The following is a 19,756-nucleotide window of genomic DNA, read 5'->3' as shown; positions in this document are numbered from 1 at the left end:
AACTATTTTTAAAATTTAAATTTTTACATTTAGAAATGAAAATAAATTCTCGAGCCATCGTAAGAATGTTTGACAGTAAAATTATATCTATAATAAAATTTGCAGTTGCGCCTTTAATTTGATGGAAAAAGTTTATAGAAGAAGGTTGCAACCTTAAAATGTGGGTTTACAATTGCACCTCAAAAATTCTATCAGAAAATGTTGTTTTAATGTTAAAAAAACTTCTAATTGATTATCTCAACATCAAAATGTATGAATATGAAAAATAAAAAGATTTTGAATTTCGAAAATAGTGCATCTTACATCATATTATCTAAACTGTCCATTTTCAAGATTTTCATATGTTTATAAATCTACTTGATTTTGTTCAAAATTTTATAATCACATATAAGAATAGATTTTTGAGATAATCCATGAGTTTTTTCACCAAAATTATATATTACGATATAATTCGGAGGTGCGCTTTAATTGGATTGTTTAAGGTTGCAACCTTATAGAAACCATACCCTAACGTGATTGTTTAACCGCGCAACGTTACGCATACCACACTCACAAATAGAACTCTTCAATTGCGCCCCGCCTACCCCAATCTCAACCTACCATTGCCGCTCGGCCCAGAGAGACGCAGCCCTGCAACGTTTCTTCTCCTCGCCCTAAGGTCACTCTCTCTTTGTCGGTCTCGCCATCTAGGAACCCTACTCTCTCGCTCTGGACGGAGGATTGCAGGTACACTATTCCCTCTCTCTCTTGGTATTGATCTCTTTGTTTCTCTCTCTACAATTTCTGAGACTGGTTTTGCTCAGCCTCATTTTCGTGTTGTCTCTAGATTTTATTGAATCTTCAGATGGGTTTGAGTCACTCTCTAGACCTTGAGAATGGTCTATCTCTCGACATTGTGGCTGGAGGTTTCATTGATCTCTCTCTAGAAGGTTAACAGGGTTTTTTTGTTAACGTTGGTTTTGCATTAGAGAATACCCAAATCTAATATACGGTTTTACTGTTAAAGAGATTTTATGGAATATCAGTACCCAACTTTGACAGGTTCAAGGTGGTTTATTCTACTCATTTAACTGAAGAATCATTCACAGGCTTGTTGTCTAGTTTCTTTTTTTTTTCTTCAAATTTTCTGCATTTTTGGTCTTTTTACCATGAATGGCATGTTCATTCTGGTATTTTTATTTGCATTGTGTTGTGAGGTGCGAATTTTTTTGCTTCTTTTGAGGTGCTGTTCATTTGCCTCTTTTGAGGTGCCATTCTTTTTTAAATGTGCTTTTGAGGTGGAATCTGAGCATTTTTGGTGTGATCGGATTCTAGTTTTTCATGATCTGCTAATAGTTGGCAACCTTGTGATTTGTTATTCATCTGTTGTTTGATTGCTTTGCTATTTCTGTAAATTTTCACATCTTAAGATTCTTCCATGAATATTTTATTCAGTTTGTGGATGATTTATTCATCATTAGTGCTGATTTTTTCTTATGCACTTCTTTTGAAATTTCTACCATGGATAAGTTGACCAGTCAATTAAATGAGTGGTTGGATTGAAATTTGTTCTCCTTTCGTTTGGTGTTCTAGGATAAATTGTTATGTTATTTTCATTCTTTGGAGTACAGTCGGTGTTTAGCTTCTAGTTGTCAATATGCTCTGCCTGTTTTTTGGGATCTAAATGTTCAATGAGCATTGCACGATATTAGATCAAACTTAAATCTCAACCATTACATTTATAAGAAATGCAAATGTAAAAGTTTTGGCCTAAAATTATTAGAAGGATTCATAATTGATTTGACTGGATGTTTTCATGCAAGTATTTTCATTCAAGGATCCATAGTTGGTTATATGGAATTGTACTAAGTTATATTGTTCCCATATTTGTTTGTATTTTTTGCCTCGAGTTATAACGGAATATTGTCATGCCTTGAGTTTCATAAGACTTTCGTGGTGAACTTTTGATATGGTTATGTAATTATCATTTATGGTGTACTCGTGTGGTTAAAATTTTATTTTTTATTGAGGGTTTTTCTCTCTTAAGTCACATAGATATGAGATTAAATTTCAATCTTAACGTTACATTGTAAGAAATGCATTACATTGGTTGTAGCAAGATAATCTTTTCAAACTATATATTTTGCGCATCAAATCAATGAAATACATAATGAATGGTTAAAACATGCTGTTTCCTGCTTTTCCACCAACATATGAAAATAGCAGCACCACAATTGATCAAACAAGGTTCCCCGCTTTCAAGCTACTAATTTTAACTTTCTTCCTAGATTACAGGAAAGTCACAACAGGGAGAATCCTAGGGAAACTGCAGAGAAAGTTATCAAATTCACCCTTGGTCTTGGCTTCTCTTCATAGAGTCACTTCTCTAATGTATTCATGCTATATTGCTGTGGGTTACGATTGTTTCATAACTCTCTCTCCCTGAGTGTTAGCTCTGTATCTCTTGCGAAGAGGGAGGAAGCCCTTTGATGAGGACACGCAATTGTGGAGTATTTGGAATTGCCCAATAATGGAGTTGTGATGCTAGAGAAACAAATGGGTAGGTTCCTTCTTCTCCCCTTCATCAACAACAATCAGTGTAAGCTGCGCCTCACAAATGCATATTCCCAGAGGTGGAGATGGCTTTACCTAGAGGAAGGAAGAGCTTTCAATTGTGGAAATTGCTTCAATCCTCTTTCTCAAATCAAGGAGCAACAACAGGTTCCCATTTCTCCGACTTTTAGGCCATTCTTTTGTGCATTGATTGAGTTTGTCTCTATTATTCCATTCAATATCATAATTTCAGCTTATCTTGTTATATATGGATATTTCCCATTTATGTGCTCTGGCATGTCTATGATTTTAAAGAAGAAACTCAACTTTGAAAACAAAGAAGAAAGAAAAATTTTCAGAGAACAAAATCATGCCTGCTACAAGTAATCTATGTGCTAAAGATAGGAGGCATCAGTGTTTGATATGTGCGGCATTTGATATATCTGTAAAATGTAGTCAGTATAGTTCTATAACCTTGCTGTTTTTTTAGATCTCTCGTTCTCTCTTTCTCTCTCAACAGATAATTTATCATTATTTGTAGAGATAATGTTTATCAGGAGATGTTATTGAACCCTGTCAACGCTGCCAGGAGCCAAGAAGACCTATATCAAGTACTGCGGAGCACAAACATTTGAATTAATACTTTTCCTAAGTTTTATCTGCTTCCGATCTATGTCATTATTCACTTCCCTGTAATTGTAATGCAATTGGGATGCAACGAATTTGGACCTATTTGCTTTGGTTAATAAATAATCATTTGAGCATAAGTTTTCTTGGTAGCTGGAACATTGTGCTTGTGACTTTCTTGAAGTTCGCTAAGGAATCCTATAGATAGTATGTTGATGCAAACTAAGAAAGATTATTGCCCATTTGGCGAATGAAGTAATTGGAATCTTTAGACCAGTATTGTGATCAAAATGTTTGTTGTCTGCCTAGTGTCTTACTTATGATGTTCTTCATTATCTTTTCTTCAAAAACTCAATTTTAGTTCCCTTTTGAGTCACCATCAACTTCCAACTCGCCAAAGGTACTCTCATCCTCAGAGTTCCTTAAGTTCAAATGGCCTCTTGGGTTGAAACCATTGAATATATGAATGATTTAGCTCTTATGACAATGTTATTAAATATTCTTCAGTTAGCATTAGCTTTTGCACATGTATATACATACATATAGACATACATACATATGTAAAGGACCAGGCCTTAGGGGAATAAGTAAAGACGCACGTCAAATTTCACTAGAAAATGCAATTCTGGCATTCGAAAACCCTCAGATTGATGATCTTGACCTCAACCATTATGGATCTAAAAAAAGGATATCAAGCCTTAAATATAGTAGATCTTGTAACCCATTATTTGGGCCATTTGCTTACAAATCTCCTAGATTTGCAACATTTCATTTAATCAAGGGAAAAAATAGATTTTCTTGGTTTTGGAGGTGTGTCCTTACTTCTTTTATAATACATGGTCTTATATACCCGCATCCTATATGCACACACGTATGCATGCACTTTTTTTACACCATTCATATATATGTTGTGCATACCATAATTGTTGGGAATGGGATCCAGAATTGCTCTAAGATCGGGATTGGGATCAACGGATTGAGAGAGTCCAAAAGTGCCGGTATGTCGGGAGTGCTGTCAGTACATCATTTTACACATGGAACCTTTTGAAGCAAGTTCATGCCTGCAAATTAAGACTGTGCAATCTGCACCAGCCAGCTATATTGGACGGTCCACGTGATGGGAACACTTGGAAAGAATAACTTTTCTATGGTATCTCATTATAATAAACTGTGGATTACTGCACTCTATGATCTGTGCGCCACATTAAATTCATGTACCCATGGAGTGAAGACACTATAGCATTTGAAGTTTTGGACTTCGAATGATGAACTTTTAAAAATTTTTTTAGGCCATCTCTCTTATTTGGTTTCTTAATACATATTAGGAGAGAGACATTATGGACCAAAAGAGATCATAAAAATATGTGAGCATCTAGACATTGAAAGTCATGGCTAGGGTTCTCAGCGCCCGCGCCCTCTTCCCCTAGGGAGGCACATAAGCCTCAAACCCTTGAAGTGCCTTGAAATCTCCTGGCATTTAACATTGGCAAGCCACATGAAATACTGACACAAACCTATATAACTATATTACATTTCCGTGGATCCCTGATGCACATGTGGCACAAATGGAAAAAATAAAAAATAAAAAAAATCAAATGGCCATAGATATTGACTATAATAATATGCACTATCGAATTTGCCCACGATTCATCCCATTTCCTTCGAGGGAGTGAAAAAGGGGGATGATACTATGAATATGATTTTAGATACTAACATTGAATCAAAATCAATCTTGAGTTTAAAAATTACTTCTTACCTGTAAGTTGCTTTCTAGCTGATCCAACTTTGTTTTAAATTTACCTTTTTTCTTTCCCAATGTGAATATCTGGCAATTTTCTTTCTCTACAGTGCAAGTCAAAATTGACAATTTTACCCCGGGGTTCTATCTTGCCCTTCTTCACCCTAAATCAAACACCCAGCCCCCCCCCTTTTCTATCCCTATTTTGTGCTTTTTTCTCCACTCTAAATTGAACCCTTTTCCTCTCTCTCTCTCTCTCTCTCTCTTTCTCTCTCTCTCTCTGCTGTTGTATGCTTTCCTTTCTCTCATTGAATCATTCTCAATCTCTTCAAATCCTTTAAAAAATCTCTCTCTCTCTCAAATCTCTCTCCACTTGTTGCACATCCTCCTCTCAATTTTAAATAGTTGGCTTCAATGATAGCTAGGCTTCAAAACTAGAAAGAGAGGAGTAATATGTGTGTGTGTGTGTGTGTGTGAGAGAGAGAGAGAGAGAGAGAGAGAGAGAGAGAGAGAGAGAGAGAGAGAGAGAGAGAGAGAGAGAGCTCTTCAACTTAGAGATAGAGAGCTTGAGAGATATTGCGCTAGCATACTTTGAAGTCTATTCTTGGACGCGACTTGCGTTTTGAGTCCTCGTATTACTTTAAATCATAGTTAAGGGAACCTTGTGGGTACGGTGATGATCCCTCTCCGAAACTTCGATCCCACGGTTCCTGCAAGGGATCTTGTAGGGACCCCATTTTTTTTCGATTTTGGGATCTCACTCCCATAAAATGGGGACCACGTTCGATCCATCAGTGGAATCCAGTTCCATTTCGAAATCGATCCCCACTCCCATCAACAATGGTCCAAGGTTGGTGCGTTAAAATTTTGGGTTCCATATTCTACTTTCATTAACGGATGATACCAGGTTAGAGATTGCCATTGTTTGAAGTTCCCATTATTTAGGAATCATAAGTTCCATGATGTTAAAATCCAGTCCCTTTTTTGCATAGCACGAAATTCTATTATTTTAGGTTCTTAATTTTTTTTTGAGAATGTTAACTTTGTATAAGTAAAAGAAATACTATCTACGACATTCCACATATCGAGTGCTCAAAATACAAAAAATATAGCAGAGAATGCACAAAAGCTCAAGGGGAGAGAGAGAAAGACCAAAACAGGAGCGACCCAACATATTGGGTGCTTAAAAGACAGAATCTAAACCGAGAGAGCGTAGTTGCTCAAGGGGACAGAGTAAGACCAAAAAAGGAGCAAGCATAAGATAATACAACGATTATGAGTGAAATTTTCCAAAACAGAAATAAAACATTTCTGAGAGAATCTTCAAGATTTTCTGGTGGAAAATGCTGTCGGGTCTGGCTGGGCTTCTGCTAAGATGGAACTGATGCCCTTTGGGAGGACTACTGGTCCATGATATTATTAACCCGCGATGCTAAGATTTGAAGTCCATACTTGGCAGTTGTATGTGTGGTATCTGCTGTCTTCAGCAGTGTGGCTTCCCATAGATCAAGCGGTTAAAGGCGATGGGGCATATGGCAAAGATGGAGTCTGAGATGGTAACCTTAGTGCATATATGGCATCTAAGGGCGAAGAAGGAGTTGAGAGAGATGAAAATGAAGAAAGAGTTAATAATTCAAAAAAAAGAAATTAATAAAGAGTTGTGAAGAAGATTGAGATGGATTGTGAAAATTCTGACAGGGAAAATGGAACAGGTCGGGCTGCAGAGGTTAAAGATTTGGCTGTAAATGGTTGACTGAGGTGGGGGTCTTGGGGGCAAGGAGGTTAAGAGAGAGGGTAGTTTCGTATGTTTTGGTCATTAATACTCATTTTTATATTTTTCCATCTTTTTTAGAAAATTTTAAAATAGCCCTTGGAAAACATAAAATGGGTTAAAATCTATTGTTTTCATTAACTTTCAACTTCATTTGAATTTGTTTTGTTTTAATCATTCTTTATATGCTTTTCATATTTTAGTTGATTTTTTTTTTATATTTTATTTCAACACGTTTTTGACCGCCCGAGACTTGCCCTGTTAGAGCGGTTGAATCGTCTGGTTTACTGGTTAGGCCGGTTAAACCACTTCCAGGCCTATGTCCGGTTAACTGTTCCGGTTTGATTTTGCGAACATTGATCTCAACTCCTTCTCCAACACCATGAAGCTTCTCACTTGGAACATTGGAGGCTTGGGACACTCCTCCAAAAGGGAGGCCGTCAAGGACTTGGCCTCGAAATATCATCCCAGTATTCCTGCTCTCACTGCGAGCCCTCTCTCCATCTCATCCTCCAGGTTGGAGGCCATCCCAGTGGGCCCAGTGGGTTGTCCTACCTGCGGAAGGGACTTCAGGGGGTATCTGGGTGATCTGGGACCCCACTGACCACCTCCTCCTATCTTCCCATCTAGGGGAATTTTATGTTACTGTTCTCCTGTCTCGTATCTCAGATGGCTTACTGTGAAAATTCTCAGCAATTTATGGCCCCTGCTTTGCTTCCCTTCGTTCTCGCCTCTAGACAGAACTGGACTTCGTGGCTTCCCTACTCCACCTAGTCTGGTGCTTCTGTGGAGAGTTTATACTACTTGATGGTCTCATGAGAGAAACTCCAGCTCTAACATCTCTCACGGTATGACGGATTTCTCGGATTTCATCTTTAGAAATGATCTCCTAGACATCCCTCTACAAGGAAACCACTTTACCTGGTCCAATCACTCCCCCCAACTTACTCTCTTTAAACTCGATAGGTTTCTCTTAGCTCTGAATTGGGAGGAACTCTTTCCGAGATTCCATGCCATGGCCCTGCCGAAACCCACTTCTGACCACTGGCCCATTCTTCTTAACACCCAAGCTATTCGTAGAGATCCGAAACGTTTTAGATTCGAATTGGCTTGGCTTGATGAAAAATCCCTACCAACTTGATTCAACTCCTCGAAGAGCAGGCTATAAACTCCAAACTAAGATTCAACTCCTCGAAGCCTCCCTAAAGACCTGGAGTCAGTCCATCCTTGGGAATTACTCACAAGTTAAGTCCTCTCTTCTAAATTCCATCCAAGACTTGGACCGTCTTGAGGAGTCCATAACTCTGAAAGCCATTGAATTTGATTTGAGAACCCAAACCAAACTTGAATATTTCTCTACCCTCAAAAAGAAGAGCTTTACTGGTTCCAGAGATCTAAAGTCAATTGGCTCAAAACAGGGGACCATAACACTCACTTCTTCCACCGGATAGCAAATTGTCGTAGAGACAATACCATTTCGACTATCAAGTCGAATAATAGCTATCTGATACAGCCTGGAGCAATCGAATCGGCTATTTTAAATTTTTTTCCAGGCCCTTTATGCTGCTCCACGAGTCCTAGACCTTTAATGGTTGACTTTGACTTTCATACCTTGTTGGAAGACCAGGCTCTGTGGCTGGAGCGTCCTTTCCTTGAAGACGAAGTCTTGAAAGCCTTAGATGACCTAGCCAAAGATAAAGCTCCTCGCTCATATGGGTTCCCCATTGCCCCTATCAAAATCTTTTGGGAAACCTTTCGCCCAGACTTCATGAGTTTCTTCATGGAATTTTTCCATCAGGGACAACTCCATAAAGCCATTAACGCTACTTTTATTGCCTTGGTCCCAAAGGTTGAAGGGCTAGAGGAGCTAAAGGACTTTCGCCCAATCAGTTTGCTCAACTCCTATAAAATCCTAGCGAAGGTGCTGACCTCAAGATTATAACAGGCCCTTCCCTCTATTATCTCGTCTTCACAGTCGGCCTTCATTAAAGATAGGCAAATCTTGGACGGATCTCTAATTGCCCACGAGTGTATCCACTCAAGGCATTTGGCTAAAAAGCCTAGTCTCATCTTTAAGATTGATTGGGAGAAAGCATATGACCATGTTGATTGGTCCATACTGGATGAGACAATGGTAAGAATGGGATTCCGTAATCTTTCGAGGGGATTACACCAAGGGCATCCTCTCTCCCCTTTTCTTTTCGCAATCTCAGCACAAGTCTTTAGCCGATCTTTATCCCGAGTATACCTGACAAGTCTCCTCACAGGTTTTAAAACTTCTCACTGAGGCCCTATAGTGTCGCACCTGCAATACGCAGACGACACTTTGGTATTCCTAGATGTATCTCCTCAAGAAATTGATTACTTGAGGCTCCACCTGAAATGTTTCCAAGTGGCCACAGGCTTCAAGGTCAATATGGAAAAATAAAAAATGATGGGTGTAGCTATCGCCAATGCCGAAATCAGAGAGCTTATCCCAAATTGGGATTGCAAAGTTGAGGACCTTCCCACAACCTATCTGGGTCTACCTCTGGGATTGGGAATACCGAAAAAGATACATTGGTCTCACGTGATAGACAAGGTTGATAGACGTTTGGCTGGGTGGAAAGGTAGATACCTTTCTCAAGCGGGCAGAATCACTCTGATCAGAGCAACCTTGGCCAATGCCCCTGTGTACCTTATGTCTCATTTTCAAATGCCAACTTTAGTGGCAAATCGGCTTGACCAACTTATGAGGAACTTTCTCTGGTCAGAACATGCAGAGAAAACAAAATATCATTTAATCTCTTGAGGTAAGGTCTGCTTACCCAAACATCAGGGGGGGTTGGGGATCAAGCTCCTAAGAAAACACAACTTGGCCTTTTTAGGAAAATGTTGGTGGCACCTGAACACTCATACGGATTCCCTCTGGGCTCAGGTACTACACAGTAAATACAAGATTCCTGAACACCCTTGGGTGCTAGAGAGGAGACTTTGGAGCAATGCATCAGGAGCATGGAAGTCGTTCACCTCCTCCCTCGCATTGTCCCAAAAATTCATCAGGCTTCATCCAAGAGAAGGAACAAGAGTGCGCTTTTGGTCAGATCTCTGGCTTGGACACGCGCCGCTAAGGGACCTCTTTCCATCCCTTTACGCCATCGTAGCAAACAGAGATTCTACTATAGAGGAGGAAATGGTGCCGGAGGGAGGTCGAAGAGTGTGGAACCCCTCATTCAGAAGAAACTTCTCCGAGGAGGAAACAAACCACTTTCTCTTCCTGTCAACAGCTTTGCACCTTTTTTTCATCCCTACACATGGGAGGGACCAGCTGGTATGGTCTCTTGCCCCTACAGGGGTCTTCTCAGTGGCCTCTTTTTATAAGAAACTCATCCAACCTCCCACCTTCCCCTTAAACCTTGCTTCGGCTCTTTTTAAGGTTTGGCATACTATAACACCCCTTAAAAGTGCAGACCTTCAACTGGATAGCAGGTTCTCAAAAGGCACTTACTGTCGATCACCTGCAAAAGAAAGGGATTCCCATCCCTAACAGATGCATCATGTGTTTGTGTGAGGAGCAATCTAATCCCCACCTATTCATCCATTGTAATCTTGTCCATGACCTCTAGAGTCTATTGCTACACCTGTTCGGCATCCATTGGGTCACACCAATGATGGTCAAGGACCTAATAGCTTCGGATTATGCATTTCAATGGCCGAAGGCTGGAAGAACCCTATGGAAGGCTGCAGTGGCAACAACAATTTGGGTGATCTGGAAGAAAGAAATGCCAGAATTTTCCAAGGACAGGTTAGCCAAGTCCCAACACTCTTTCATAAGGTTACATCCTTAGTGACCTTCTGGGCTTCTAGCCAACACCTTTTCAAGGGTATCTCTGCGAATTCTTTCTTAAGTCAATGGGATAATATACTATTTCACCGACCACGGAAGGCGCAAAGATCAAGCAATTGGAAGCCACCCCCTGACGGAGCCATTAAACTTAACTTCGATGGGTGTTCTTTGGGGAACCCCGGCCATGCAGGAGCTGGTCGTGTCTTTAGAGATCACCAACGCAATATCCTTTTTACTTCGAATATCTTGGCTTCCAAAATTCCCAGTATGTCGAATCAATGGCCCTTATGAGGGGCCTGAAAAATTTTGATCAATCTTGGGGGCAACACCTAATAGTGGAGGGTGATGCATATAACATCATAACATGGGCAACCGAGTGATCTATACCTCCATGGTATCTTGCTTCGATTTTTGATGAGACTGCATACATCTGCAGGGATATGGCCGTCTTATGGATGCATACCTCGAGGACATCAAATGAGTTCGTCGATCTCCTGGCGAAGGACGGGGCTAGGGCCCATGAAGAAGATCAATCCCGGTCCATCTCCTTTTTTGCTTTGGACCACAGAGGATACACTTAGAAGAATATCTTATTGTATACGGGCAACCTTATAAGCCCATTTTTTGTACAAGGTCTGTTCACCTATTTTTTACCGAGAGTCCCGTCTAGAGGTACTCTCAGATTAACCCAAAACTGTGCTCCAATTTTTTATAGTAATACAAAAGTTAACGTTTATCAAAAAAGAAAAAAAAAATAAGGATGAGAATGGAAGAGAGAGAGAGGGGGTGGCTATTTGTGGGAGAGTGAAACCCATTTTTCCTTTATACTCTTATATATATATCTTCCCATTCTTTTTGTTTTCTCTTTCTTTTTATTTTTTTCTTCCTTTCCTTTTTTTTTCTATTGGGGGGGAAGAGGTGGAGGGGCCCCAAATTTACCTTTGAGGGCCCTGGCTGGGGGATAGAAGAGAGAGTGAGGAGTGGAGTGTACTTAGAGAGAGGGGGAGGTTAGAAAGAGGAGACAAGGTAGAGAAGAGTTAAGGGTTGGGCTGTGTACGTTGGCCTAATTGAGCGCCTTCTTTTGCTAATGTATCAGCAGATGTATTGGCCTCACGGAAAACCAACTTGGAGGTGAGTGCTGGCATGGAGTTATATAGAAAGTAGATGTATTCAAAGATGAATTGTAGTCTCCAAGGAGGGGCCTGCTGTTTTGTTGCCCAGAGGATTGTGTTTTTGGAATCTGACTCTATTATAATTCCTTGAGCTGTATTTCCGAATGAAGCGATGTACTTGAGGCCTTTTAGAAGGGCCATAGCGTCAACAAAGGTGGAATCTTGGATTTCGATGTAGGTTGAGAAGGTCCATAGGGTGGCGTTGGAGTTTGCGAGGTGCCCTCCAATTCTTGAAGGGCCAGGGTTTCCGAGTGAGGATCCGTCTACATTGAGTTTAAGCAGGCCAGGTGGAGGAGGGATCCAGGTTGGGTTGGGTCTGTTATTGTGGGGGGAAAGATTGAGGATGGTTTTCCAATCTGTCAAGAAGTGTGAGATTGGATATTTCCCAGGATCAAAATTGTTTCGGCCCAAAAGGAAATAAGGATAGAGATGTTTTCGAAGATTGCTTCTTGGGTCCTTTGGGTACCTCTAAAGATTCTCGAATTTCTTTCTAGCCTTGCACTCCACAAAAGGGCTGCTATAGATAAGTGCCAAAGTTTTTTCCCTGTTTTGGTAGATGGGGGGGGGGTCACCCATTGGTGGCTAAAGAGCGTTAGTAGGGTGGACCATAAGGTAAGGGAAACTTCACAGTGTAAGAACAAATGTGGAATGTTTTCCTCTTCCTTAAAACAGAGAGTTCATTTATTGGGGAGAGACCCTTTTATTTTAGATTCTTAATTTGAACTAGGCGTAGTCTAGAATGACCCATTGTTTTATTAAGTCCTATTGTATAAGCCAACCCCCTTAGTTGTGAGAATATATATTCCATTTAAAATCTTATATTTATGATGTCCTATTGTTTTAGAGCCTTAAATCTAATTATAGTTGTGAGATGATAATATATGCTTTCATTTCAAGTTTAAAAAACTTCTTTTACATCCAGAGAGGAAGAGAGAGAGAGAGTAGTTCATCTTGTCCTCTTGCCCCTTCGGAGAGCCTTGGAGAATGATGGAAGCAGAGGAGACTACATTTGAGGAAGATGACTCTTGAGTGGTAGGATTCCGGGTTGCTGGGAACTCAAAGGGAATGGTGCATGCCAAACTTTTGTCATGGCCTGAAGATGTAGTGGTCATAAGAAAGACTAACTTATAGAGCTACATAATTAATCTATTGTTATTCAGGCAAAAATAAATAAATCCATTGTTTAGTGCGGGGGGGCTCTTGATAAGGGATCCCTGATAAATGGCACTTACGGACCTCGGGACCAATCAGTTGAGGACCTTGATTTCTATACTGTAAGAATTTTGATATTAGAACAGGATGAACCCCGTTATATGACATACTTAAACCTCGATTCCGTAACCAAGGGAACTCCTACTAACTCTACTTACAACCTCATTTATTTGTGTAGTGGAGCTTAGATTCCTGCTAGTCATAACATCGAACCCATTGACATTGGATCTCACTCCATAATCCTAAGGATCTCGCTCCTTATCTTGTTCATTGTACGGCCGCCAATCCTATCCCTAAGGAGCTTCCACTATAGGGCGGTTCGGCGAATCCCGCTCCTGTCTCCAACAACTATGGTTTAAATGAAATCAAAGTATCAACATGCTGTGCAAAAGTAGTGTGTGATTGTGTTCCGGTTGTTTCTTAGCTTCGCTGCCTTAGCTTGATAGCGTAAAGAGAATTTTATGCCATGAGTAGGGGATGCTGAGCATGCACGAGAGGAGATGATCAACATTCATAGCTCACCACTCGCAATGGTTTTTCCCAATGGTTTAAAAAACGGATCAGTGACTCGGATCGGGCACCCAAAAAACCTATCCGGATCGGCGAATCGGGGATCCGGTCCGGATTGGGAATCGAGTGAATCGGTTAGAATAAAGCTTCAAAAAAATCCGAAAAAATTATTAAAATTCATCATAAATATTGTTTTTTAGGAATTCAATAAAAAATGAGGGTACTCCATTAAGAATTTTCATGTTTTTGAATGAATATGCGAATATTGATATGTTCTTTCCCTGCATGAACCGCCATTCAGCATTTAATTACATCACACAAAAGGATAAACATAGAATTATCATGGAATAAGTATATCAACATACATGGACCACAATAAAGCATAAAATTAGTAACATACGATCTAAAAATAAAATGATAGACGACGTTGTTGTTCTTCTTGGTCACGCTGGTGCCATTGATTGAATTCGTTTGACAATTCATTGATTCGATCTAAAAACGAATCATCGATATTAGCAGGCGTCTGACTATTCCCAAATCCCTGAGTGTTTGTGTTTTGTTGTGTTTCCAATCCAAAATCCCCGAAGCTTGTCCATCCTTCATGCTCACTTGCACTGTCGTGCTCATCCTTACACTGTTGCTGTTGGGACTCGATATGTGAATAATATGGCTGGGATAGGGTGGCCTCAGAATCATCATCTCTCTCATTTTCGCTTAGACCCCCTTCCCACTCTCCCTCATTAGGTGCAATATCACCGACATCTCCGACGAATTGTGGATACGTTGGTTGACTGCTTCCTCTTTCATGCTGCTCATCACTTTTTTCGAGATCTTCATCACCGATAGCCTCAAGGAACGCTCTCTTGTACAACACTGGCTACTCCTCTTTTACTACCCATTGGTCTGCTGTGTTTGTGACAAATATTGTGTCTAAGTGTATCGGCCCATAGTCTTTAAGCTTCCTTTTTATTTGTCGCTCTCTGAGGTTTAAATTATAATGAACGTAAACTAGTTTATGAAGCTTCTCAGAAGCGAGTCGATTCCTCTTAGTAGTGTGCAACCATTGGAACGTACTCCAGTTGAGCTCACAGCCAGCAGCAGAATATGTCTGGGAGAGCACCTTGATTGTTATCTTCTTTAGGTGTATATCTCCCACCATTTAGCTGGATTAAAATGTAAAAAGCATTGTAAGGGTAAGAACAATTCATAAGATTAAATATATGAATGAACAAAATATTAGCGAGGGGATAACCTGGATCCATCATAGTTCGAGAATTCTTGGCAAGTCTAGTTCCTAAGGATCCTATAGCATACCTATACATAACAAGTTAAAACAAATATATTACGTTTTAGTGCATTATTCCTCACTAATATAACTACTCAATGAAGTTCTTACCCAAACATTAAATAATACCTCTTGTATTGCTGCTACTTGGTTTCGATGGCTTCTCTCCAACCTTGCAATAATGTATCGGACCCCTTCCATAATCTTGTGGGGTTGTTCAGGTGTCAAATAGAAAAATTTTGGGTTGAAGTAGTAACCAAAAAAATATATAGGTAGAAAAATGTCATTTACAATTTCATAAAAAAATGATTTAAACTGAAACATTGTAATGATATAAATAATATTTATCAGCATAATGAATTGGACGTCCAAATTTGGTGTTCCACCTCCTTTCTATAATCTCGATCACTTTGCTAGTAAAATTACACTTATCCCCAATAGCTGATTTCGCCCTCTCAATACCTTCATAAAGGATACCCATGGTAGCTTTCTTGTCAGCATCCACCATTCTTAACACCGTGACCAAAGGGGCAGTGGCCTCTACAACATTGGAACATCGAGACCAGAACCGCCTATTTGAGACTATGTTGTCCACTTTTATACCGGTACTGGACTTCGAGAGGCGGTCATTTAACCACTCTTCACAGGTAAACAATCTCTTTAATGCACCTTCAGACTCTCGAATGGAGTCCACAGCTAAGTAATAGGTCGCAAAGCGGGTTATGCAGGCCTGATTATCTCTTTTTTCTTATAGTGTTCTCTAAACAGAAATAAAATTTTAGAGTGGTTGTATATAAATCTCGACACCAACCTTCTTCTAGAGTCTCCTTCACAATTTTGATCTCGCCGATCTCTTCTAACATAAGATCGATACTATGTGCAGTACACGGGGTCCATACTAGATGCTTTCTCTTATCCATCAACTTGCTGTCCGCAGAAACACATGCACGCGCATTGTCTGTAATAAACTGGACTACATGCTTATCTCCCACCTCTTCCATTATTTGATCATATAGTCGTACGTAGAAGTTTGTATCCTTCTTTGTCCCTGATATGTCTTTGCTAGACAAAAAAGCGGTACCTTTTGGGGAATAGGCCAAGAAGTTTAAAAACTCCTTTTTGCTAACTTTATTCAACCAACCATCACTCATGAGAGTAATGCCTGTCCTTGGCCAACTCTGTTTATATTCTTCAATCCACTTTTTAACTTCCTCCACCTCTTCATCTAATATTGGTCCATTGAGCTCATATGTCATCAGGAGTTTTATCCCGTACTCGACTCTCTGGATTGCACTGACCATAGGTGGAAAATATGGGCTATTGGCTGCATCAAAGGGAATCCCTTTATCGTAGAACCATTTATCAACATATCTCTCTAACATGTTTCTTGTACCTTTAACCATATCTTTTAGGGTCATCTGTTGTGACTTAGGCTTTGAGAGAAATGGGTCTTTACGACCATGACTTGCAATACTGGCACTTCTAGGTAACTTAAAAACAATTTCTTCAACATCTGATTCTCCTTGATACATATTGCCACCAATCCTTCTATACATATTTGAGCTGGGCTTGCCATACATGCTCGAGCTGGGCCCGCCATGCATATCTGAGCTAGGCCCACCACCATGCATGTCTGAGCTAGACCCACCGGGCATTCTAAATCCACGTTCCCTCTGATATTGTTCATGTAAACTCAATTTTGTGGCCATGTCCAGCTCATTATTATATTGCTCTTCTGTATCATTCCTGCTTGTTGGTGTATATAAACTAGCTATCTCCTCATTCATCATATGTTTAGCAATTTTTTTACCTTTGTTAGCATTAAGAATTGCCGCCATCTGTTTTTTTACATTACTAGGGACACTAGTGCATGCAGAAACTTCTCCCTTAACCTCTACCAAGTGTTGCGTAAACGTATGTACCCCACTACTTATCACTCTTTGACAGTAATTACAAATAATTTTGTCTTTTTTGTTGGGATCAAGTCTGACCCCATGTTGCCATGCAGGGTCTTCTGCAGATCTTGACATGATTCAACTGTTTCAAGATGTAAAAAGTATAAAATTAACCTGACAGTTCGAAAAGAAAAGTAATCACCATGTGTAGTGATAATATGTTGCGGTAGTTCATGTAGTCATATTTGTTGTTATTTGTTATTGTAAAATACCTTTATTGACAATAATATTTTCATACATATCAATTACAAACATTCAGGATAATATAATACAAAATGTAAGCTCCAAACATAGCTACAACTCAATTATCAAGAACATACATTTTTTGCATTAAAAAATTAATAATAAAAACAATTCTTCACAGAGCCAGCTAACATCAGTCATTCCAACTAAAAAATCCATGAACAGCAGATAAAAAAAATACAGTTTTGCATTAAAAATATAATAACATGCATTTTTTTGCATGAATAATCTATCAACATACAATTTTTTCAACAAAAACTTTAACAATAAAAATTTAAAATATGGTTTAATACCTCATGATAATTAAAACCTTGTCACGATTTTCACATCTTTTCGGAAAATCATCATTTTTCAAAAAATTCGATCATGGAAAAAAAAAAAAAAAAAAAGTACACCAAACTCAAACAATAAAAATTAAAAATTGGGTTTAATACATCATGATAATCAAAACCGTACCACGATTTTCACATCTTTTCGGAAAATCATCATTTTTCAAAAAATTCGATCATGGATAAAAATAAATAAAAAAAAAAGTACAGCAAATTTTCAAAAAATTCGATCATGGAATACAAAAAAAAATTAACAAATTTTCAAAAAATTTGATCATGGATTAAAAAAAAAAAATCACAAATTTTCAAAAAATTCGATCATGGATTACAAAAAAAAATTCGATCATGGATTAAAAAAAAAAAATCACAAATTTTCAAACAATTCAATCATGGATTACAAAAAATTCGATCATGGATTACAAAAAATTCGATCATGGATTACATAAAATTCGATCATGGATTACATAAAATTCGATCATGGAATACATAAAATTCGATCTTGGATTACAAAAAAAAAAAACAACATAAAAAAACAAAAAATTCGATCGTGGATTACAAAAAAAGAAAAAAACAATTCAATCATGGATTACAAAAAATTCAATCATGGGTTACAAAAAAAAAACACAAAACAAAAAATTCGATCATGGATTACAAGAAAAAGAAACAAACATTTCGATCATGGATTACAAAAAATTCGATCATGGATTACAGAAAATTCTATCATGGATTACAAAAAATTCGACCATGGATTACATAAAATTCGATCATGGATTACAAAAAAAAAAAAAATACAAAAAATTCGATCGTGGATTACAAAAAAAGAAAAAAACAATTCGATCATGGATTACAAAAATCTCTATCATGGGTTACAAAAAAAACAAAAAACAAAAAATTCGATCATGGATTACAAAAAAAAAAAACAAACATTTCGATCGTGGATTACAAAAAAAAAAACAAACATTTCGATCATGGATTACAAAACATAAAAAAACAAACATTTCGATCATGGATCATGGATTACAAAAAATTCTATCATGGGTTACAAAAAAAAAAAAAAAACAAAAATTTCGATCATGGATTACAAGAAAAAAAAACAAACATTTCGATCATGGATTACAAAAAATTCGATCATGGATTACAAAAAATTCTATCATGGGTTACAAAAAAAAAAAAAAACAAAAAATTCGATCATGGATTACAAAAAAAAAAAAAAAACAATTCGATCATGGATTACAAAAAAATCGATCAAGTATTACAAAAAATTTGATCATGGATTACCCAAAAGGAAAAAAAAAAAAAAAAAAAAAAAAATTTTGTTCTTCACAGAGCCATCTCACATAAGCCATTTTAACTCAAAAATCCACCTCTAAGTGAATAAATTACATTCAATTGAGTACATTTTCTGATAAACAACAATATAAGGAATCAAAACTCTAAATTTTTAACACATTATTTGTAATATATCATGAAAAAAAAATCAAAAGGCGGAAAAAAAAAAAAAACAGCGGAATTTTTGTTCCGCAGACATCTCTGTGTTCATCTCAAATTTCATGCTGTAATTGACCACATTACATAAAATTGAAAATGTTAAATCATAATAGACACAATAAAGATTAAAAACCCTACAAATTTGAACTCATTATCTTCAAAATATGCAGTGAAATTAATCATATGGCGGAAAAAAAAAAAAAACCCAAACTTCTTACCTGGTTTTGTGAACCGGAGCCTTCAATCTCCAAAAAACTCTGTTTTTCTCAACAATTATCACAAATTAGTAACAAAAGGTTTTGATGCACAACTTTACGATCAAAATGCCTACAAATTTTGAAAGATTCATGCCCTATTTGGCATGAAACACAAGGAAAGGCGAAAACCCTAAAAATGCAAGTTTCGTGATCCAAAAACACCAAATTTTTCAACCATTTAATTCGTGTAAAAGCTGATTAAAGCTGTTTACAGCCTGCAAATTAGATCACATGCCAAAAAAAACAAGAAAAATGGTAAAAAAATGACAAATTTCGAAGAATCCCGTGAAGAACACTGTGCAACCCGTGTTCTTCACGGGACTCGTCGATTCCGTACAGTGAATCGACGAGTCACTGTGCAGAATCGTCCGGTTCTAGAGAGAACCGGACGATTCCCGTTTTTTATAGCGATTCGATCCCTCCTTGGCGATTCCCGAGTCGAACCGGGCGAGTCCGCTTCGACTCGGCTTTTTTTTAAACACTGGTTTTTCCAAATTCAACTTCAGGGCCCATGACTTTGGGACTATGTTGCATGGAAGGTGCATTGTATTGCATTCAGTTATTGACCATTTTCTAGCAAGGGCCACGTTAATTACAAATAAAACGCTATTTAGTTATTTGAATTTTCCATTATCACTCCTTGGATCAATGGCTCTTCTATTATCCCCAATCCTAGGATCAATAACTCTTAGAATCAACTCTGCATGTTGATTGCACAATATTACTATAACCTTATTCATAACGTTTTGTCCTTTTATTATCTGTAGAAAACGCATTAGGACTTTCTGAGTTTGATTGATTATAGTAGCTC

The 19,756-nt window shown here is 38.2% G+C and overlaps 1 protein-coding gene across 6 annotated transcripts in view; it reads left to right on the top strand.

The window, feature by feature from the left end:
• The first annotated feature begins 596 nt into the window (after window positions 1-596).
• The window catches only part of LOC18434173 (GTP-binding protein), an 81,436-nt gene continuing 62,276 nt past the window's right edge, over window positions 597-19,756 (top strand). For 3 of the 6 annotated variants that reach the window (XR_016047368.1, XR_016047369.1, XM_088855606.1), the window contains exons 1-2: window positions 597-726; window positions 2,275-2,700. Coding sequence is in view for 2 of the 6 variants with exons in the window: in XM_088855606.1 (XP_088711732.1) it covers window positions 2,521-2,700 (180 nt within the window). In the remaining 4 variants the exon portion in view is untranslated. Of the gene's footprint in view, window positions 727-2,267; window positions 2,701-19,756 lie in introns of all 6 variants that reach the window. The other 3 variants (XR_016047366.1, XR_016047367.1, XM_088855605.1) reach the window with 1 other exon arrangement.

This window comes from Amborella trichopoda, chromosome 13 (assembly GCF_054954075.1).
Source record: "Amborella trichopoda isolate Santa Cruz 75 chromosome 13, AtrichopodaSantaCruz75HAP2 v2.0, whole genome shotgun sequence".
Lineage (NCBI taxonomy): Eukaryota > Viridiplantae > Streptophyta > Magnoliopsida > Amborellales > Amborellaceae > Amborella > Amborella trichopoda.
Note: the sequence above shows the minus strand (reverse complement) of the source record. Positions and strands in the feature narration are given on the sequence as shown.